This window comes from Solea senegalensis, linkage group LG17 (assembly GCF_019176455.1).
Source record: "Solea senegalensis isolate Sse05_10M linkage group LG17, IFAPA_SoseM_1, whole genome shotgun sequence".
Classification (NCBI taxonomy): domain Eukaryota; kingdom Metazoa; phylum Chordata; class Actinopteri; order Pleuronectiformes; family Soleidae; genus Solea; species Solea senegalensis.
Genome location: NC_058037.1, coordinates 9,483,967 through 9,507,808, shown reverse-complemented (window position 1 = coordinate 9,507,808; position 23,842 = coordinate 9,483,967). Strand labels below are relative to the sequence as shown.

The following is a 23,842-nucleotide window of genomic DNA, read 5'->3' as shown; positions in this document are numbered from 1 at the left end:
CACACCAGTGTACACAAGCTGTGTTCCAGTCTTCTTCTTTTTTTTTCTTTTTTCGCCTAAAGGAGCACGGCATTTCTGGTCTTTTCATATCAAACAATTATATTAAAGCTATCACACAAGACTGCACTCCAAAAATGTAGATCAATGGGAAACAGGGTATACAAAAATATTATTGAAAAGCTGTACAAAAAATTAAATGAAACTTCATGAATGAAGTATTCCCGTATGTGCCTTTAGTTGCACTCCCCCACAAGCTGTAAATGTGTCTTTTCCTCGAGGATAACATAAAAAAATCGAGGTTATCTGAAACCAAATTAAAGGAAGGGAGTCAGGGTATGCAAATACCCCTGTACTAGGTTCAGCAGGAAGCCTGAGACCCATTGACTATAGCTGAGGACATTTGCATGGGCGCGATTGGACAGGTTAAGGGCAGGTATTGGGATGGCTGCCCCCTTTGTAAAGCTTTGTGTGCACAGGTTGGTTAATTTGAATGATTTTTAATGATGGCCCCTGGGTTTAAGATATCCCACCAAGCTTTCAAACCCAGTGCTGGGAAGACCTTGTGTGTATGTGCAGGTCTGTGTTAAAAAAGGGATCCCCTGAAGGCAAACAGGAAAGGGATCCTGAATGTGCATATGATGACTGACTGCAAGTATCTGGCAAGACATGTAAACATGTACATTGCTTTACAGAAAGCAGCCCATATATATGAAAACGGATGCATGTCTTCAAACATTTTTTTTGTTTCAGAATAAGGCTCACTTGTGAGTTATTATTGAGTTGTTCAGACCACCTGCCAGAGACTACAGAGGTTGTACATTTTTGCATTTTCCCTGGAGGTGAGTTGCTCTTGTCATGATGCCTACATTATGTAAAGCATTACCTCATACCCACTGCCAACTTTTGGGTGGACGTCACCCCTTAACCCCTTTGTACAAAGGCTTTGTCTTCTACAATTACCCCAGGATTAATCTATTGTCAGATTTATATGCTTTTGTTGACAGATTTACCATCATTTGCTTTCACTTTAAATAAATTAAATAGATGCTGTGTCATGAACAACATATTTCTGATAACTATTTAGCAACATCGCCTAGAAGTTAGTACAACTCAACTACAAAGGAAATATGATGCAAACCATATTTTTATCATTCAGTAATAGAATTTATACATGATTTTATAAAAAAGAGAACACCCACTGATCCTCTCTTTCTTTTAGCAATCTGTCCGTCCATCTGCTTAATCCATGTTAATCACTCCAGCATTAGATCTCTCTCACAAACCCTTATTGCCCGCCACTGATTCACCTTTGTGAAATCTGCGAGCAGCACAGATTTGACCAGAGACTGCACAAAAGATGTTTGAAGGAAATAAACGTTCAAATCCTATGCAGAGGTGTGAATAGTCACACCTCTTGCAACACAAACACATACTTAAATCATATCGACATAAAGAAAGCAGAGAGGCTTCCAATACAGACACCAAAAACAAAGCCAAAGAAGTACATTTGAAACTTGATAAAGTTGTGGTGTTTTGGTAAGCAGGCTTGATTAAGATTATGTTAAACAAGATCAATGCAAGAGTAAAGAGAAATTGCACTTTCAATTGTTATGACTGTTTCCACCTTTTACCAATGCAACATGTTCCATTGCCATCACGGATCAGGTGCCGCTTGTTGCCTTTGGTTTTAAAATGTCCTAGAAACATTTAAGTGATGCAAAGGAAGAGTTCCCTTTCTGTCACCTGTGTGACCCTGTAAAGCGAGCATCTCTGTGTCAGTATGTGCATGCCTTCCATGTATACGCAGTTGTTTATATTGACATATGTACATGTGCAACTAAGACTTCAAAACACAGGAAGTGGAATTTTAGAGGGGAAACCTCCACCCACTTAGATACACACATGCACACACTCTTAACCAAAACTCTAGGCACAGTAAATAATAAACTCTGCGATTAATGTCGCTTCCTGATATGAATGATCTGCTCCTCTGTCAATTCAAGTTGCTCTTCGCCAAACTGCCAGTTGCAATATGAGCCACTTGTTGTGAAAAGGGCTTTACAATTACCTAAGCATGATGTCTTTCTTTATTCTGCTCTATTTATAGGTTGGGGAGACACACCAAAACTCATATTTCACTTCACCGTGCAGATGTGCAAGTGTACTTCACCTGCATCACTGGTATCAGATTAGTGTGTGACATTTTCAACTTCTTCTGTTTCACTGGTGCATGGGGTGCAATAAATGAGATGAGGACAACTCATTGTATCAAAAACCACACTTTTGTGACTAGAAAGTGCATGTGTGTGCAGAGGCTTATTCACAGTAAATGCTAAATGCACAAGCACACACGTCTTCATTTCCTCTTTGTTGATGATAGGCTATAAGTTTCTTGTGGTACAAAGATAGGGGGAAAACAGTATGTCACTACCTGGGTGTGTTAGTGTGGGTTGAGATGGGCTGGTCTCTAACCATCGGGCATAACCTTTGACAGAAATGTTTTAGATATTCACACAGACTGCAAGTGTATTTCATGTAACAAGATTCTGTCCCGGTCTAGCAATGCACTGCTGATTACCTCATCAACATCTCTCTGAATTCAAGGAATACCTGTCTGTCTGTCTCTTTGTTAATTGCATAGTTGTCCAATGGTGCACTTGACAAGCTTCAAACTTGGCAGGTGACTTACTGCATGTACCAGTGTGTGCAGTGCCAACTTTGACGTTGATCGGATAGGAAATGCAAGAAATATTGATAGAAATGCAGCAGGTATATCGCTGCTCACTGAGTTTTTGAGAATAGGACAAGAAATATTCATTGACCTTGTTCCCTCTGAAACTGACTTGAAGCACTAGAGAAGATGTTGTTTATCTAATGAAGTTAAAAAGAAAAGAAAAAAGAAAACATGAGCTTTCTGAAAATTTGTGATGACTGTCTTCAAAAAAATGGCTCAATTAAATGAGTTAAAAATAACTACAGACTCGCCAATAAAGTTTGATTGGAGTATCTGACCCCAGCTTCATAGTTGACAGCAACAGGAAGTTACGTCACCATGAAAATAAAACGTGTAACATGGTAATGGTCGAATATTAAGCAAAATACACAAATGTTGAAAAATGAAAGATTAACAGAAGCTTTGATGTACTGAATCTATTTTCGAGGCTGTAAAATCAAATGTCACAAACCAGCTGCCGTAATTTCTCTCTCTCTCTCTCTCACACACACACACACACACACACATCAGCAGCAGCAGCAGCAACAGCAATGGCAGCCGGACAGTAAGACACATGTCAGCACAGTCTGTGAGCTGTAAAACTGTTTCGCTGGGTCCGAGTGACGACACAAAGACATAATGTCTCGTCACAGAAATGTTCGAGGTTACAACTACGATGAAGGTACAACGAGCTTTAGTTATCTATGACGATTTAAACGTCACGACGAGGCCTCAAGTTAGCTAAGCTACATAGGTAGCTTAGCGGCTAGTGGGTTTAGCTGTTGATTTTCGCCCCATCGGCTAATGCTAGCTTAGCTGGCAAAATACAATCGCTGTCGTGTGATTTGGCAACTGTTGCAAGTTAAAGTGGACTATATAACCAGCATACAAGTTCCGTAGGTTAACGTTATAATGTAAAAACTTTAACAAGTTCATACAGTGACTAATGGTTTTCCTTTCAAAAGGATACATAGCAGCTGTCCCATGTTTTGGTAGGAATGTGAGTAGCAACCCATACATTGTAACGCAAACACTTCAACTTCTTATTAACCCTTTTAACCCACAAATGAACTAATTATACAATGATGTAATTATAGAAAATAACCTGGCTCTCGTGTTTACTGTGTACTTGCATTCTGGAAAGCTGCTGACAAGGCAGCGTTAACATGTGCTGTCATAAAGGGATCTCTTTCTCTCCACAGCTACTGCATTTGTACAGGTTTGTGACAAACACCCAAAAGAAACTCATGTTAATGCTCTAATATATTTTTCTGTAGACTTTGATGATGATGACATATATGGACACTCCGTGGACGATGACCTCTGCTGTATATCTCCAGCAACAGGTTGGTATCAGTGACTGCATAAGAATTCATGGTGAATGTGAATGTGATGGAAGATGTACATTTTCTCTACCCTGATTTCAGAGTGATAATTTACACTCACTGGCCATAAGGTACACAGGACATGCACTGAAGCAGCGGAGGTGGCACCTGCCATGATCTGCTGCTGTCGGTTTTGACGCCTTGTGTATTAAAAGAGGGTGTTCTGCATACTTTTTTCGTTTTTGTTGCATTACTATAATTTGCAATCTTGCTGTTCTCGTCTGTCTGCATGTATTTTTGCCGTGAGAGAACTGTAGTTAACTTGATAGTTTCTTTGTACATTCCAGGTGTGATTTTTTGTGTTTGAAAATCCCAGTAGATCAGCACTTTCTGAAATAATCAGACCTTATCATTAATTTCTGGCAGGAAACCATCCCTCTGAAATCACCTTTCTTGTCCATTCTGATGTCTGGTTTGAATTCATGTCATCTTGACCATGTCTTCATGCCTAAATGCATTGCTTTGTTGCCATGTGGTTGGATGATTAGCTTCTTGCATCAACAAGCAGTTGAAAAGATGTACCTCATAAGGTGGCCAGTGAGTGTAATTAGATCGACAACCATATGTGTTCACATAAACAGCCAACATGAATGAATAAGATTGCATTCTTTCTCCCTAAGGTAAAACTTGAATACATGTGATCAGCATTTGTTTTCATTTTAAATTGTTAAATAAGACTAATGAGGGCACATGCCTACTTACATTATTACACTATTAAAGAGAGTTAACCCCTTACGCTTTAAGCTGACATCATATGCCATGTTTTGGTCAGTAAATAAAGATTTAGTTTTTTGTTCCTTCAGCGAATCAGTTTATCTACTCACGCCAAGAAAGGCATGCACCAAGGGAGGAGCCTTTAGAGGAGGAAGAAGAGTATGGAGAGGAAGATGTTCCCATGTCCCCAGCTGTAAGCTCCAACCTCAGTCCTCTTGATCAAGGTAATCTAAAGTTCAGACAACAATATAAGTTAAACATTTTTTCTATATTCTTTTAAATGTTCCTTTGTGTAATGTGTCCTTTGTTTCCTGATCACAAATACAATCTCAACTGTGTATTGTACTTTTGTAGCCAAGCTGTATTCGTGCCTGGATCATATGCGGACAGTTCTGGGAGATGCATTTCCAGACTCAGTCTTGAGCCAGACAGCCATAAGATATGGATTTGATCCACAGAAGGCACTGGATGCAGTCCTGTCTGATGACACTAAAAAAGCCCCAGTTACAGGAAGCACCAATGAGGAGGCAGCTGTGCCAGCAAGACTTGGCCAGGAGACAGCTCCACTACCACAGAGAACCAAACAAGAGGCCGTGGCTGAGAAAGGTACGCCTGAAGCGGATTTAAAACCAAAATTAATTGTAAAGTTTATTGTCGTTGACTGATCTACAATATTTTATTATTAAACTCAGTTGTATGAATATTGTCTTAAAATATTGTTTTAAGTTTTAAAATCCAAAATAGAGATTAGCAAGAGATGTCACAGCTAGTTGGGGCATAAGTGTTTTTTTTCATGTCATGTGGCTACTGATTTTATTTTATTTACTTTAAAGGAAAAATATGTAATGTATTTTTAAACATACACACATATAATATATCATGAGGACATGTCTATACCAACTTGTCTATTTGTGTCACCTACACTGCCTGGCCAAAAAAAAAAGTTGCCACCTAAACAAAAAAGGGTCACATCATTGGACCGCCTTTAGGTTTGATTACGTCACTCATTCACTGTGGCATTGTTTCCATAAGCTACTGCAAGATTTATTTCCGTCCAGTGTTGCATTAATTTTTCACCAAGATCTTGTATTGATGATGGGAGAGTCGGGCCACTGAGCAAAGCCTTCTCCAGCACATCCCAAAGATTCTCAATGTGGTTAAGGTCTGGACTCTGTGGTGGCCTATCCATGTGTGAAAATCATGTCTCATGCTCCCTGATCCACTCTTTCACAATTTGAGCCTGATGAATCCTGGCATTGTCATCTTGGAATATGCCCATGTTATCAGGGAAGAAAAAAATGCATTGATGGAATAATCTGGTCATTCATTATATTCAGGTAGTCAGCTGACCTCATTCTTTGGGCACATAATGTTGCTGAACCTAGACCTGACCAACTGCAGCAATCCTATTGCTACCTATTTGCTTAGTTAAATCCAGGTGGTGACTTTTTTTTTGGCCAGGCAGTGTATTATTTCACTAAGCATTTCAGTATTTATAGAATTTTCTAGTCAGAATTTTCCATGGGTTATGATGAGGTAAATGATGGTGTTAAAACAAAAGACAACTCGGAAACACAAGAATTGTTTGAAAAACACTGTAAGATAGAGCATGGTCACATCTAATACTGTATCATGATATTTTTAACCTTAAACAAAAATGTACCAGTCATTTCTCATTTTACACAAATATGTGGGATGACTAATTGAAGTCGTGTAAAAACAGATGTTTAACAAAGTGCCTTCTTTCTGTTTTTTTCCCCCTTCATGTTTATGATATGATTCATTTGGCCTCCTGTCTCTTCTCTCCACCTGCAATTGGCTTTTGTAAGGTAAGGAGCCTGCTTGTCTGCTTCTCGCACTGACATGACATCCAACACACATAACCCTCGGTCCGATCGGGGGAAACGTAGGCAACCACATGTGCCAGCAAGCGCACCAGACTTGCACAACCCTTTATCTCAACACAAGACTGACCTAGTTGCTAGAACCTCTGAAAATCAAAATCAAAATGTGGGTTTAGGTATGAGCAGTCTGGCGCAGCTCATGTCTGAGCATCAGCAGAAGAGTAAGGGGACAGCAACAGTTAACACAAAGCAATGTGTTCCCCACTTAAGGGGTCTCACCATAGGAGCTAATTCACCGCCATCTGTTATGTCTAACCCCAGTGGTCTTTCATTGGGAACGCTGGCATCTCTAAATATGACTTCAGCACCTCCCAGCTCTGCTCCTTCCCTCCTTTCAGTTGCACTCAGTAGTCTCTCACTAAACAACCCTAATCCAACAACTTCAAACTCTTCCCTGGCTGCTCCTCCTGGATTCGGGAGTCTCAGTTCTGTCCTCCAGAGCAGTCAGCTCTTAGTAGGAGTTGCGAATGGAGGCAAAGCCACAATAGCCGATCCTAAGGTAGGCCCATCACTGGCTGATTTAATACAGGAGCACTCGAACCACAGACCAACAATCAGTGACTCTTTCCCCACTCCCCTGGATAACATAGTTTCTGTGAAGTGTTCTGAAATGGCTTCACCAGCACAACCTCTCTCACTGTCTGAGCTAGCTTCACAGCACCAAAGCAAGAATACACACATTCAGTCTCAATTAAGGAGCACTGGATGCGCTGCAGACACACAGACCTTTTCAAAATCAACCACCTTGACTCCTACATTCCTGGGTGGGACTGTCTCACTGTCGCAGCTAGCCTTGCAGCATAATTCTCAAAGTTCATTAGCTTCCCCTCAACCCATTGACACTGAATCTCCTGCAAATGCACTGCAGCAACCACCTGGTCTCTCTTTAACACACTTTTCTGCTGAACTCAAAGGCAAAACCTCAACCACCTCATTTGGTTCACAGTACTCACTTACGTCGCTCCTTTCACCAGCAAAACCAGAGAGGGCGGATGTTTTGGCAGAAAGTACTTTAGAAGATGGAATCAAGTGTAAGCTCGACCACAAGCCTTACCACCAAAACTACAGGTCACCTAAGCCGGGCCAGGCTATTGATTTGAGTACACTCATGGCCCAGTTTGACAATGACCTCCTTACGCTGCCCTCTCAGGCTCCAATTTCTTTGGGTTTAGATACTTCTGTTTTTGCAACACCTTCAGTATTTGCAATTACGTTGTCAACTGGGAAACACAGACATCAGAAGAGGACAGGGACTGTATCAAAAGGAAAAATAAGATGTCAGAAGGCAGGAAGTGGTTACCAGGCTTTCCTCCGTAAATTGCAGGACAAACCCAAAGAGCAATTTGCCCCACTTTCACCACTTTTACCATTCTGCTTTGATACACCTTCGCCCGATGACATTGTCCGTGCAAATCAGAAAAAAGCTTTCACCAGGTAGACTGAAGGAAATAATAAGCACTTCATAGAATTTTGCCTTAGTTAGTGTTCCGTGACCCACTTTGGATAAACATTTGATCTTTCTGCTGGCCTTTTGCTCCTGCTGAACTTAACTCAAAGATGCAGCACTCGGGGTCATCGGTCCTTTTATATATGGCGTCTCACCGTCAGTCACATGTTGTGAAAATAAACCCCATTTGGGATCAACAGTATAACTTCATGAGATATTCCTTGCTCGTCGCTGGTAAACAATGTTCGAGAAACAGTATTATTACAGCTTTTATTCTTTTGTATGGAAACAACGAACTTCAAACTGGTCACTGATGTTTTAGTCAAAGAGGATAATTGAACTCCTCAGAACCACTCGGGCAGCTTGATATTAATCGCAGCTAATGTTAAAGGATTTTAAGAAATTTTCAAAAGAAATTTCATGTACTTAAGGTAATATTTTTTTAATGTTTTTAAATTTTAGCCTTATTTTTGTATGCTTAGTTAGCCAGTGGATTTTTATTTTTGTATGACAGTGAAGTAGATCAATCTTTGGCGTGGAAAAGCGACGGAATAATTCTTTCTCTTTTTTTGTAGCACTTGGCTGCATGAACCCTTAAAAGAGAAAAAAGAGGTTAAATTTTGTTTGCAGGTGCACTGCAGCTACTGGAATATGGATCATTCAACCATTGTGCTGGTTTACTGCTGTGTCTTTGAGATCATGGGGTTAACTTTTTGGTTTAGAGGACACCTGGAGATTTTCCCATGAGACAGTGACAAAACACACGTGCATACAGGCAAATAAACTCTTTTTATTGTTGCCTGCCATTGACAAATGAAGTGAATAAGTAAAAATGTATGTCATCAATCATGAGCCAAATTTTTTTCTTTTCTTGCTCTTACAAGCTTTTAGTTAAACAATGTACAGATGGATTGGATTTATAATGGGTGTGTTTTCACTCTATGGCACTGGTAAAGTTGTTAATTTTGAAATAAAGTTGACTAAATTTAAATGTGCTCTGTGTGCGTGTGTCTGGCTGGGCATGCATGGGTGTGCATTTCGTGTGTCTGATCTTATAGTTGTGTGTTAAATTGAACTGTTTAAGTAACATTTTACAAACTATATGCATCAAATCTTTTTATATAGAATAGGATGATATTTCATTCCTGAGTAATTGGCATCAGTGTCAAATAATTTAGGGGTTGAGTTGTCAAAAAAAAAAGCCAGGACAGAATTTCTGTAATTGTCTCACACTTGTAGTATGTGAGTCATTGGTATTGGTTTGAATGGACAATCTTGCCCCCAAAGAAGTAAATGGTTATAACTTAACAAAAGCTACTTTAGGGCCTAGCAGATAAGATCATGTGCCTTACAGCAACAACTGTAAGATACTCAGTTGTATATTGTCAAAAAACCCCAACCATGGTCTTACTGTGGATGAGGCCATAGAAGAAGAGAATGGAGAAGAGCTTATGTCAAACCTTTATATGGAAGGATCATTATCTCCTAATTGTTGTTTTGAACACTTGAGTTTGAGTAAGATGTGTGAACACTTCATACAGTTACAGAAAGACGGTCTATGTTTGACACCGTGAGTTGACCCTCAGGGTGTCAAACATAGATCGTGGATCCTGAGGGGAATGATAGATAACAAAGGGCAGACAGTGGTAATAATTGCAAGTCAAACATTTGAAGTCAAACAAGTTTCTCAGTGTAGTCCCAGGAGCATTATGATATTTGGAAATCATTTTGAGAGATGCTTTCATCTGTGTTTGTGAATGGAGATAATAAAATGTTACATTTTTGTATTTTACATAGGGGGGAGGTCTTGAAATTACCACGCGCCCTATTAATAAGTGGTTTTGTCCATAAACAGTTCTTTTGTTGTCCTTTTTTTTTTTCTCTTAAAGCGAGCCACTGTGTGGGTTTGAGCAGGAAGCTGAACTTAAGGAGAAAATGTCACCCCAAGCACACTTCGACTCACAGCACAGCAGCCGATCGTCTTACTCTCTGTGTCTCTTTTACACCACCTACGTAGGAAAATCTGATCGTGTCTCTCAACTTTCGCAGCTTTGTCAGAGGCTTTGACAGATCAAATCATTTTGTGTTTTCACAGTCTCTGCAAGGCTTACTTGTTGCACAAACATTGTTTTGTTGTGAAGAGGTGCAGAGACTGGGGGGAAAAAAACCCCAAGACATTTTACCCACCGCAAGTTGTCTGAAAGAATGTAGGTGTAAATGGACATACAGTTTAGGGCCACAGCAATATGGGTGTTGATGCTTTGTTTCTGTTTAGTGTATTTGCAGACCAGGAGGCTGAGAGATGGAGCTCCTTAAGTGGAAATTAATCACATAATTGGCGGCAAGTTTCAGCATTTCAGAAATCAGGTTCATTTATTATTCTTGTGCTGTGATCTGATGCCAGAAGTGACTGAATAACATAATTATTTTATTAAGATGCATTTTCAGACTGTTCTTGGGAAGCTGATTGTGGCTTTTAGTGTAATGTTCATGTTTTATGCTTTGCTTACTTTAAGGTCTGAGTTCCATATAGGGGAACTCATAGTCATAGTTTAGTTATAGTCCCTTTTTGAGTGATTGCCATCTGATTATTAGCTCTGTAATTTGATGTATATGTATCAAACCGTTTCTTGACATGTTGATCGTATGCTCATGTGCTTTAGTTAAGCGACATACATTTCACGTATTTGTGTTTTGAATAATCAGTGTGTCTGTAAACACAACAGAAGGTGAGAGTTCTCTGGTAGTTGGTATGACTCGAGATGACTGCTCTGCTGAGTAGGTAGTTGTGAAGGATGAGCTGCTGTGAAATGTTGAATGATGGCACTGACAATATCCGTAATCTGAGTTTGATTCATCTTGAGTGGTCAGGTGTGTCCCACTCGGGGCTTTTCCCTCTCAATTTCTTCATGGTCCTTTTCATTCATGTCTTCTCTTTTCATTCATGCATTCATAATCTACCACTTTATCCTCTCCTTTAAAAAAAGTCAAAGTGCTGTGTTGGGTTGCGTTGTTATAGCAATTCATTTAGAGCAAGCACCAAAATACACTGTTTTAAAGTTTTAATCCTTTGACACATACCACACGTTTTGTCCTTTTCTGGTAAAATGCTTATTAAACATTGGGAGTTAAAACTTTGCTAAAACTAAAACGTTGCACTCTGTGGTACACTGCTTTATACTTTACAGTCCCAGAGATGTATTACAGTCCTTAAGTCTTGCGTGTATAAGTAACATGCATAAAATAAATTTGGGATTCATTTTGGCTGCTTTACCTTTTCATATTATCTTTAAATGTTGAACAAATGTCAGTTAAAATAGAAGCATTATACTATGTTTGTCATTTTTTAAAGTAGGGGGCCAGTATATAAAGAGTTTAGGAAACACTGGTGTGCATTGTATTGGAATAGTCTTTGTAACAACCAGACAAAACTTATGTGACTTAACACAGTGATATTTGACTTGACCCAGTTACTATATTTGAAAGCTTCCCCCCTTAATTTCCCCCACATTGGAACTATGATGATTTGACTAAAGGGTAACATAATTCTCTTTTGCAGACTTTAGCGGCCTCAAGTGGTGGGTAGTCTCACAATTAAAATTTTGTAAGAATTGTGAAAATTGTAATGGTGATTTGAGGGCACAATACCTTTTTGGTTTTTAAGAAGAACAAGTTGTTGTTTTTTTCCTTGCAAATTCTGAGCACATGTATTTGAAAGAGTGAAAGAGACACTGAAGGACACTTGTTTGTAATTGTGGGGGCGGGTGGCGGAGGTGCTTATATTTGCATATCCTGGGCGGACTCCTAACTCCGCTCAGTTGAGCCCTAAGGCCATAGTGTACAAATGACTCACTGACACTCAGGCACTGCAAAGGGTCCCCATATGCTGGAGAAATCCTGGATGGAAAGACGCCAACTGTTTACCTGCCAATCTAAATAGAGGAAAGAGATCCTGCTAGGCATTCTCAGCCTACCCCCACTGTTACTGCATCCCTCAGGCTAGCTCAACAATATCTAGCAAGTCAGTTGTTTGATCAGGCATTATAATGTTTTGACAGAGCAACATTTCCTGTAGTTTGAAAAGTTTCTGCTTATTGCTGAAGACCTCGGGGGGAGTGTAGTAGGGAACGCCTGTTTGCTTCACCACAGGTTATAGTATTGGTTAGCTCATCCTATTGTCTCATTATATTAATAGTATAGATCCATGTTAATGTTAGATTTGAGTAGATTACAAGCTGGCTGTCCTGTTTCACACAGGTGGAAGGGAGGGGAAAAGTCTTCAGCTGCAGCTTCAGCTCTTTTTTTTTCTATGTCATGTCACTGCCCACTGCAGGTCAGAATGCCATCAGATAACACCATAATGAGGCAGATCTCATTGATGATGAAGATCTCCAACTGTTTTAAACTGCCTTTCTGCACGAGTCTGTCTTACTTTTGACAAGCTCTTTTTGAATGAGAGTGACAAAAAAAAAAGGCCCTTCAGAGTGCAGTGATCCGCCAGGCTTGTGTGTGTCAGTGTTTCAGAATGACAGGGACTTTTCTGTCAAGCACATACAGTCATTCATAGATTGCTTGGTTAGAGAAAGTCCATTAATAATTCTGCTGAATGACACCATCTTTCCACTTGTTTTCCCCCAGGGTGTTTTTCATGATGAATAAACTGCATGAAGCACATAGGGAAACACACACACATGCAAAATCAAGGATTAGTATAGTATAAAATGCTAGTCTTAAACATAGATATACTACCAAAAATTGTTTGTAAACCTTAAAGCTGCAGTGTGTAGATTTAGGTGAATTGTGTTGCTATTCTGTCTCTGGTCTTCATGAACAGGACTGATGTAACAGTAATTGTATGCTTTGTCCTTTATCTAAAAACAAACAAACAACAGACTCTGTCAAGTAATGATATCAGCTGATTGAGGGAGGATTTGTGTATACAGCAGTAGCACGACGGGGTTTTTTTTAAGCAGTAGAATTCAGAACTTATGAAACTTTACGTGGGCGCTTCTTTGTGTTTTCAGTCATACTCCAATCTGTGTGCAGCCTTGCTTTACTAATGCAATGTTGCTGTTGCCTCAGTGTTTCTTAACATAAGAGGTTATCACTCCTTATGTACAGTGTGGAATGTCGCTGGGCGATGCATGATTGAAACACCACTATACTGCGAAACAGTGATAGGCTTAATCCCCATTGTGTGAAGTAATTTGATTATGTTTTTTGGCGTGGAAAGAACATTTTTAATACTAATAAACAGAAAACGGCAGTTTTTACTAATATCAACAATATTAATTATTTGTGTTAAGTTAATTAAGATCCTTTGCATGTGATGTTGCGTGCATCGACCCTGCACTCACCAATAGATTCATTTCGTGAAATTCTGTGTCACCCTTCTCTGATTACGTGGAGACAGCAGGTAACGGCCAGTTCTGAAATTAACCCTTTGTGAACCAGGATGACACTGCCACACATACAAGTACGCACAGACACTCAAGTGTGCAGTAGGGTCGACTGTGCAGCCTAGTCTAAATGAATCAGTAAGAGGTTGATATGACTGGTATGGGTGGCTACTTGGGACTGGGATGACGAGGCGGTGACCTCAGCAAGTCTCGCTGCCGCACAGTATGAGAGTGGAACTGATTGGATCATATGCAAAAGCTTATACTTGCTCACTTATTTAATGTGCCAGTAAGTGGCAACTTTAACCGTGGCACTTTGTCTCCATGTATTTTCTGTTATTACTCTGCAGATGCAGCTGCTGTCACAACAAATGAGCTGGAATGAGCTGTTTTAAAGGAAATGAAAGAAAAAAATATTTTGTTTTTGACTCAATTCTTGCATCACTGTAAAATGATTACATATGCAGCCCTGGTCTTTGCAGGTTGACTGAGAAATTTGTGAAACATCTCCCCAAGTGGGAAAAACCCTTCAGTCCTGGGTAGAAGAAGAAGAACACTGTACATCAAAGCATACAAAGTCTTAATAATGTGTCGGATGTTGTTTCTCTGCTGTATTAAAGCCATGATAGCCGCCTTTCTGAGCAAGTTCTGTTCCTCTCTTGTCCTTAGCTAAAAGCAGAGACGCGTCTCAAACTAAACTGGACTCTGAAGTGGTTCCCAAAGTGGCTCGCATGACCGTCTCTGGCAAGAAGCAGACCATGGGCTTTGATGTTCCCAGGTATCAAAACACTGTTGCATTCAAATGCAAGTTGATAAAATATAAACTTAAAAAGTATATACACTGAAAACACTTCAAGGTTTTTTGGCCTTTTTGTAGATTTATTTAAATGAAATGTATTCATAGATTTGGATAAGCTGCTCGTCAGTGTTAGTGACGTGAGTGGGTGTAGTGTAGGTAAGCATCTTCAGTGCTGCTAATGATTTTGAAAGCTGCAGTTATCATCGGTTGTCAGAGAAGAGAAGAGTTGTGTTTCAGTGTGCTTAAACTTTTCCGCGTTCTCTGCTCAGCACAGGGGAGAACGACGTTGTCATCGCCTCATTTCGCCGTGGTGGCAGTCCAGAAAGCGCAACCACAACACCCGCCACAGAGGTCACCACCAAACGTCCCGAGACCCCATCTAAAGGGTCAAATGTCGATGAACCCTCCACAGTTCCCACTCCAGGCCGCAATGCTGGAAAGAGTCGGCAGTCGATCAATGTCAAGGCTGAGCTGGAGAAGAGGCAGGGGGGCAAACCTCTGTTGAATTTGGTGGTCATAGGTAAGACATCACGGAAAAACCATTTGTGAATCCCCACATTTGTTTAAAGCATATATTAGGGTCTGTAGCACATTGAGAATTACAAAAAGGGTTCAAGTTTACTTTCACCCCTCACAAGAGGTTTGTGTGCGGGGGCTGAGAAACCTAAGTTTATATTCTGGGAAAGTGTCTATGTTAAGAAACGAAGTTGCCTTTTTTAAATAGTGTGCCTCTTGTAGAAAATATATAGACAATTTCCTTCATTTTAAACTGTGTGGAAGAAGTAGTACAATTTCAACAATACTCTTACAAGGTTTTTACCCTCATATCCTATTTAGAAAAACATCCTGCTTCCTTTAAGTCTAATGTACTGTCGATCAGTGAATCATTTTTGCGTTTCCCTCCATGGTGTCCTTGTTTAGTATGAATTGTGTCTCGACTATGTGACCGGGAGTGAGTTGAGCTACAGAGCAGTGCAGTTGCTTGATCATACTTTCTCATTCTCTGTTACCCCAGAAAAAGTGACTAGGTAGTTTCAGGAGTGCAGATGATTCTAGTTTCTCACAGCCTGTGAAACCTTTCATTTTACCACCGCCTGTTCTCTCCTTCCCCCCTCACCCCCACTTCTTGTTTCCATCTCTGTATGCCTCCCTCCATGCAATTCCGCTTCTTTCCTTCTCCCATCTGTGGCTTCCCTTTGCCATATCTTATATTCGCTCTCTCCCACCTGTCTTATCATGTTTGTCACACTCTTCCTGTCTGTGCCAGCCTCTAATCTCCTTCTCTCTGTCAGTTCCTGTCTTTTTGCGTCCTTAACTCTTTGGTATCTTTAACCGTGTATTCCCTTCTGTGCAGGTCACGTGGATGCAGGTAAAAGCACACTGATGGGCCACCTGCTTTATCTGCTGGGCAATGTCAACAAACGTACCATGCACAAGTATGAGCAGGAGTCCAAGAAGGCGGGAAAAGCTTCCTTCGCGTACGCATGGGTCCTGGATGAAACTGGCGAGGAGAGGGACAGGTAAACATTGGAAATGAAGCCAAAGACAAATAGAAAAATATACGTACTAGATAGAAACATTTTTTTGTTGCCCCCACATACATTGTGGTTTGGGTGCAGGTTGACAAGGGCACTTACCAACCTATCTCTTTCTGCCGTGTGCTTCATGTTGATAACAAACCAACCTCATACTGTTTACTGCAATAGAACAAATGGCTTCCTCAATAGAAGAACAAAATCTTGTGAGAATTTGCTATGCTGTTTAATTCCGCTACAGAAATTATGTCACTTTTTTGTGCCCCCCTCCTCTTATGAAATGGAAACGGAAAATGTGCCAGAAACTGAAAGTGACAGGTAGAAATTCATATCCACATATCAGTCACCACTGAATCCAACACGTGAGCAGCAACAGATCGAGAGACTGGTGACGCCCAAACACAATTTTCTTGAGCTTTTATTATATCAACAATTAAAATCCCACCCGAGCGTACCGCAGACGACACATTTGCACAAGCGCACTTTGCATTACCGTAATTATACGATGGTTTGTTTCATCGGAAAAACTCCCAATGGTTTCTGAAAGCTGAGAAGTTGCACGTCAAAGCCAATATGTGGTTATTACGGTAATTTCACTCACACTGTTGCAGGAAGCCGGCGAATCTGCGTCTTTGTAATCAGAGAGGAGAGGGTTTGAAAAACGCTTGTACATAGTTCCCAATTTTTGGCCTGGTTTTGGACATTGAGACAATGACTCAAACAAATGTTATTTCATGTGTTTTATACTGTTCACTTTTCAAATTTAACACGCGAAATCTGGTGTTCGTGTACAACTGCAGTGTTTTCTTGAAATAAAACCCTTTTCTTCATTTGAAATTGTTAATACCATATTTTAACATGCAGTAAATTGTAAATAACTGCCAGATATTGAAAGTCATTCTTGAAAAATGGGCAAAGGCACTTAGTCACAGGACATTTCCTGGCCCTTTTGTGATTAAAATATGAAAAAAACCACACACGTTTTTCTTCCTCCCAATTTGGACAAATAGTTGTAAAATAAGTAAATAAATCTTTTGTTTTCTCCAGAGGTGTAACAATGGATGTAGGCATGACAAAGTTTGAGACAAACTCCAAGGTGGTGACTCTGATGGATGCACCTGGACACAAAGACTTCATCCCCAACATGATCACAGGAGCTGCACAGGTATGCAACATGCCTACATGTCCGCCCTAATCATCATCATCATATTGGTGTGTGGGACAGAAAAATATGATTAAATCTTTGTATTTATATATTTATTTTATTAAATTCATACTTTTTATCTACATGTGAGATATTTTCATGTTAAAGCAAAAAGGGAATACACCTCAGAGCAGTGTTTCTCATCGTTTTATATGGGGACCCATTTTTAAAAACAATTGCACATATCTTACATTTCATATCTGTGAATGAATATACGGTATCGGTTACATTTGTGGATTAATTACCTATGCAGTTTGTAAATGTACCTTGAGACATTAAGTATTTCGGTAACTCCTTTCATCTAATTCCACCCCTCCTTCAGTATACCCTCAGTCTGCCACACCCGTCTATAACATTTGTGGTTTTGGGTGTTGCTGTCAGAAAGTGTTTTTGCCGGCATGGGTGTGTTTTTTTTGGGGCACAAATGTAATTTCTCTCCTTATCATATGACTGTGTTCGCGTTGATCCTCTTCATGTAGTGAGTCAGGGGTTTCTGTTGTAAGCAAATAGATATTTCTCAGCCTGGATTTAGTCACCAGATCATTTGTTAATCCATTTAAAAATCCATTTTGTCCTGATTTCCCTTTCTAATATATATATATATATATATATATATATATATATATATATATATATATATATATATACATATATATATATACATATATATATATATATAAAAGTTACATTTTTAACATTAAAGAAGAGCTACATGCAAGTTTATCTCTGTAGATGGAGTGCATATTTAAAAATGTAATCTTTAAATGATTATATGTATATCTTGTAGACACATTTTTATCTTTTTGCTTCATAACAACTGTGACATTGTACATTCCCAATTTAAGACATTTGGGCTTAAGAATTGAATACGTTTACCTGTATAATAATGTAAATCTTGAAGTCTTTAGACTCTAAACTTATGTTTGAACCCACCCATTTACTGAGTTACTTGCCTTTGTTGATTGTTTGTTCAAATGTTAAATTGCTCTGAATGCCTGCCTTTGTTGTTAGTGAGGAAAAACAAGTAATATTGAAGTTGAGTAAAAATGGAAACATTGAACTAAACCAATACAATGATTTTGAGACATCCTGGAAAAGAATCAAGTCAGCAAACATGTTGACAGCTGCAGACAGCAGTTCCTGTCAGAGGCATCATCACTTCCACAGGAAAAAACTGATGATATCAGAGACACTTTATCTGATAATTTCCAGAGAAATACATCCAGGCTAATCTCTAATAATAGAGAGCATCCCTAAACACACCATCAGCACAACAGAAGACACTACTGCAACTCAAAATGCAGCAGTTTGAGTTGCAGATTTGATACAGTTCACTTTTTTCAACGAGCAAATCAATGTTGTTACTCTGCTAAAAAGTCTGATACAAAAAGGGTTATGGTCTAAGTTATTTAGACACTAGATTTAAATCATAAAAAGCATTAATTTCGATCTTAAATCCAAATGTCCTCCCCGAGTTTGTGAATAATACTGCTGCTCACAGAAATTCATGCATGTCTGTCTTAATCTTTCCTCTCGGTTCTGTCTCCAGGCTGACGTGGCGGTGCTGGTGGTGGATGCCAGCAGAGGCGAATTTGAGGCGGGTTTTGAGGCGGGTGGTCAGACCAGAGAGCATGCACTGCTGGTGCGTTCGCTGGGCGTCACTCAGCTCGCTGTTGCTGTCAACAAGATGGACCAGGTGAGACCTGCTACACTTTTACGGACACACTTGCTTCATTAGTCAGCTGATTGTTACTTATTCATGTTCTCATGTAAATGTTTTCATCTAAAAGTAAAATTGTTTTCATGACTTGTTTCATTAATAATAATAATAATAATAATAATAATAATAATAATAAATACATTTTTTTTTAATGAAGGAAAAAACAGCCAAACAAACTGGTAAAAAAATGTTGCATCGTATATTGGTCATCGTCTACTCGGATTGCAAAAATCAGCATCAGCCACAAAATACAGCTAATTTGACCCCAATATTGGTCCAGCAGAGGCAAACAAATTTCTAAAGGCTGGGCAGCATATTTAGCTTAATATGTATTGATAATTCAGAGCACGAGAGTTTGCTGTTTTAGTAATTAAACCAGAATAAATTCCCCATTCGTTTGAAGACAGAGTTTCCATCTGGAGAAAATGCCTTAGGAAAAAAAAACAAAACTCTGTACATATGATTTTATGTTTGTGTTTTAGTTTCCTACAATCACTCGTATGTTGTTGACACGTTTCCATTTCAAAGCCTTGCTAAAGGGGAAACTTCCTATTTTGGTATTTTTCCTTTTAATGTGCAGGTAAACTGGCAACAACAGCGTTTCCAAGACATCATCTCCAAACTGGGTCATTTTCTCAAGCAGGCAGGATTCAAGGTGAGCTGGCATCACATCACTCCACATATTAACAATTCTTTTTTTTTTTTACAATGAACGATATTTTATCTATTTATATAGTGTGTGTGTGTGTGTGTGTGTGTATATATATATATGTGTGTGTATATATATATATATATATATATATGTACATACATATATATATGTGTATATATACATACATATATAAATAAATTAATAAATAAACTGGTCTATTTCTGCAGGAGTCTGACGTCTTTTACATCCCCACCAGTGGCCTGTCGGGAGAAAACCTGGTCACCAGGAGTTCAGTTTCACAGCTCACCTCCTGGTACCCTGGTCCCAGCCTGCTGGAGCAGATTGGTAATGAATGGCACGAGTGAAGCTGCCCAAAGCACTTTGTCCTGTTTCACATCGAGACCTCTGTGCATCCATCCAATCATTTTCAAATACTCACTGAGACGTCACAATTCATCCAGTTCAAATGAAAGTGATTCATCACTCTGGTCACCAGGCTTCTCAGAATATTAACTAGCCTTTCCACTTGTCATGTTTTTGTTCCTCTTTCTTTGTATTGTGTGTTTTCCCTCTCTCGTTTTTAGATGCCTTCAAAGCCCCTCAGAGATCTGTAGACAAACCCTTCCGACTGTGCGTCTCAGACGTGTTCAAAGGTGAAGTCACTGATGCACACCGTGTTTGAGATTTTCCTCACACCCCATTTCTCCTTATCTCTTCATTTTAAGCTGAAATGTCTGCTGATGTTGCCATTTCTCTTTTAGACCAGGGCTCGGGCTTCTGTGTTACGGGGAAAATCGAAGCAGGTTATATTCAGACTGGAGACAAAATACAGGCTATGCCTCCGAATGAAACCTGCACTGTCAAAGGTAGGCACGGCTGTTTCTTTGCTGCTATTTGTGGCATTGCAGCTGACTCGTACTTCAGTTTTAATATTTACATATGGAAGATAGTTTCTTAATCTTTACTTACTGTCAATGAGCCATGATTTGAATTGTTCATCATCTAGGTAGATTTGCAAAGGCCTAGTTTTTATGTGTGCGTTCGATTGTCATAGGCTGAATACCCCTAGTCTAACTGCATAATCCAGTTCCTAGAACAACACATTTCTATGGCCCGAAGGGGGGGGGCGCTGGTGGCAGGATGTTTATAGAATTTGTTGAATCTTCATACCAGGATCATTTAAAGACAAGTAAATAAAACCTACAAATTTGTGAAAGAGATTAAATAACTAAAAGCAAAGAGAATTTTAATATTTTCATTGGCACACTCTGCCATTTTCATTTTGAGTACACCTGTATCTGTATCATAGGATGACTCTGCAGTGGTGTGTGGAACACTGCCACCTTGTGGTAATTTAGTCATTTATACTCTTCACTGCAGGAATTACTCTACATGATGAGGCGCTGGACTGGGCTGCAGCAGGAGACCACGTGAGCCTGACGGTCACTGGCATGGACATCATCAAAATCAAGTAAATAAGTGACAAGTGCAGTGTAGTGCTCTTTTTTTTTAGTTGTGTTGATGATATTTTCACTTGCCTTTGACTATGTTTGCAGAAGTCCGACTCTGTGTGTAATAGTGGAGATAGAGCAACAGCGGTCATCGTTACACTTGCTTAATCTAAACTAGTCCCTCACCTCACTTAGACATTAGTATATAAACATTAGGACTTTTTGTGATGAGCTCTTTGGATTACTCTTAATTTATTTGTTTGTATTTGTTCTATTTTCTGTACTGTGTTTTCCTCTGTCCAGCGTGGGCTGCGTGTTCTGTGATCCTAAGGAGCCGATTCGAGCCTGCACTCGATTCAGAGCCAGAATCCTCCTCTTCAATATCGAGGTCCCCATCACACAAGGTTTCCCTGTAAGTGCAGGCAGACGCACTCTCGAGTTTCACATTGTAACTTCGTAACATGCTCTCTGTTTTAACGCGTGTTTGTGTCCGTTATGCGTGGTGCTTTTTCTGTGTGTGGCCGGTTTAGGTGTTGTTGCATTACCAGACACTCAGTGAGCCAGCCACCATTAGGAAACTGATTAGCGTTCTGCACAAAAGCAGCGGGGAAGTCCTCAAGAAGAAACCAAAGTGAGTGGCGTGGGAGGGGGCTTTGTCACACATTTTATTAGACAAATACACACAGGGATCTCCCTTCTTGTGTGCTTCTTTCCCAAAATGTTGACATGTACAGTTAAAGACAAAATTAGCATTATCTTCAATCACTTTTAATCTGTTTTTATGTAAATAATGTTAATATGTGTCATATCCTGTATCATTTGTAATGGAGTACATTGTTATCGTTCCCGTATCATCTTCAGAACGAGAGAGCGGGGCCATTTTTACACAGAAATGTCAAACACTTCTTACAAGAATGACAATGGATTGTCTTTCCCATTAAGGTGTTTGAGTAAGGGTATGAATGCCATTGTGGAGATCCAGACCCAGAGGCCAGTGTCATTAGAACTGTACAAGGACTACAAGGAGCTGGGCCGCTTCATGCTGCGATACGTAGGCTCCACCATTGCTGCAGGGGTCGTCACTGAGGTAAAGTGTAAAGGGAAATGTAAAGGATGAAGGTTATGGTCCAAGTATTTTTACAGTGTGTGAGTGTTAATTAAATCTTAATTTGAGGTTGTTATTATTAGTATTATTATTATTTAGTGTTTTATCATGAATCGTGAAAGTGACAATGTGATACAGGCATTATTTATTGGTCAACTGGCCTTTTCTCTTTCGTTTCCCTTCACTGTAGATCAAGGAATGAAGACCCGTTCCCATCAACACAGCGCTGCTCAGGCCTTGTTCTGGAGATGGCAAGCAGCCAGAGACAAAGTGCAATTTCTCAGAGTCACGTCACTCATGGACTCAGAGCATCACGTCCATCCATCTCTCCATCCAACGCAGCAGCTGTCTGCACTAACTGCACCGATACCAACCACATAGCGAGACAGACGCCTGGCTTCTGAACATGGCGACGCTGTTCAGCCAGCTTCCCCTACTTCACATCGTCTGATCCTTAGTTTGTCAGTAAAAAAATTTCCTCTCATGAATCTCAGTTTGCTCAAGCGTAATTGTAATGAATTGCTACAATAATTGATAAAACTCGGAGGACACTTCTGCCGTGCTGAGAATTCCACAGTGATTATTTTCACTGAAGGAGCCTTGATCTTTTTGAATGAGTTGAATTTCGTCCGATAAATTATTAAAACCTAGCGTAGAAGCTAACAACAAGGGCAGCCCTGGTATAAAGATGACATTTTCTTTCTACTGTATTTAAGAAGTGAAATGTAGTCCGAGAACAAAAAAGGGAAATTACAATTTCCACCTCGACCTGTATTGAGAGACCTAATTTTTGTTCTTATTAACAAAAGATAATTACTTGAAATGCTTCTGAAAATGAGACTTTCAGAAAAGCAGCATAATGCTTTTGGAAGGGCTTTTTATTTTTTTCCTTACAAAGACACTGCAGAACTACGGTGGAAGAGGTTGAAGAAGCTGCATTTCTGTTTCTCGCCGTGTTTACGTCGGCTGTGTGAGTAAAGATGGTGCAAAGAATGGTGCAAAATGAACAACATGACATCAGTAATCTTTGGTTTGAGTTTTGATTTTTAGCAGATTTGTCCTTTTCTCAACACCTGTGAAAATCCCTGTGACAAGTTTTAGGCAATTTAGCCTGTGAAAGTTTGACAGTACGACGAGAAATTCCCTTTTTTTGGCAGTAAAAATGTGAATCAGGAAGTCAAAAAAGAACAGTGATCATTTTCCCAATACTGTTCCCAAATTAAACTGTGCAACTCATTTTAATTTAAAAACAACTCTAATCAACACGCATGCTTTTCTTTTCCTTCATTAAAGACACTGCTCCATAACTGACCCAAATTCAGTGTTCCATCAGCTATGAATAAATTACTTTTGCTCCCATCCCATGACTGTCATCAGCTGGTGTCGTTTTACTCAGCTGCTGTAAATCTTGTCTGTTGTCAAGCATTCATAAAAATGTCAACAATTAATTCTAAGCTTATTTCATCATAATGGAGAAGTCGGTGACTGCTACATCACAGATGTCCAAACAAAACATGAGCGCAAATGCTTTTGAAATGCTGCAGCCCCTTTTATTTTACATCCAATAGGTCCATGCCACTGTTTTTGTGTATACACAAGTCAGACACAAATACCCATATTACAACCTGGAGTATCTACCCGTACCAAAATCAGTGTGGTACATCTTTTACATTACAAAGCTGTAAATAACACAGTCGTACAAAATGAATTTATTTCTCTTAGTTTAAACTAACTGCACACAGCTGACATAATCACTGCAGTGTGGCAGACATGGGAACCCTTCATTCTTCATTCATTCTCTTAGTCACACAAGA

General features: G+C 39.6%; 1 protein-coding gene across 2 annotated transcripts; it reads left to right on the top strand.

Moving 5' to 3' along the window:
• The first annotated feature begins 3,228 nt into the window (after positions 1-3,228).
• hbs1l (HBS1-like translational GTPase) lies at positions 3,229-23,476 on the top strand. 2 transcript variants are annotated; one of them, XM_044048603.1, is made up of 18 exons: positions 3,229-3,395; positions 3,991-4,059; positions 4,902-5,036; positions 5,167-5,418; positions 14,232-14,340; positions 14,631-14,881; positions 15,716-15,881; positions 16,944-17,061; positions 18,650-18,796; positions 19,401-19,475; positions 19,700-19,817; positions 20,057-20,125; positions 20,234-20,338; positions 20,853-20,943; positions 21,227-21,335; positions 21,454-21,554; positions 21,866-22,010; positions 22,219-23,476. In XM_044048603.1, the coding sequence occupies exons 1-18, from the start codon at positions 3,353-3,355 to the stop codon at positions 22,228-22,230; spliced, it is 2,115 nt and encodes a 704-aa protein (XP_043904538.1). In that variant the 5' UTR covers positions 3,229-3,352; the 3' UTR covers positions 22,231-23,476. The 2 variants fall into 2 exon arrangements, with proteins under 2 accessions (XP_043904538.1, XP_043904539.1); XM_044048604.1 differs by lacking the exons at positions 14,232-14,340; positions 14,631-14,881; positions 15,716-15,881; ... (9 more) ...; positions 21,866-22,010; positions 22,219-23,476 and adding an exon at positions 6,647-9,154.
• The last annotated feature ends 366 nt before the right edge of the window (positions 23,477-23,842 follow it).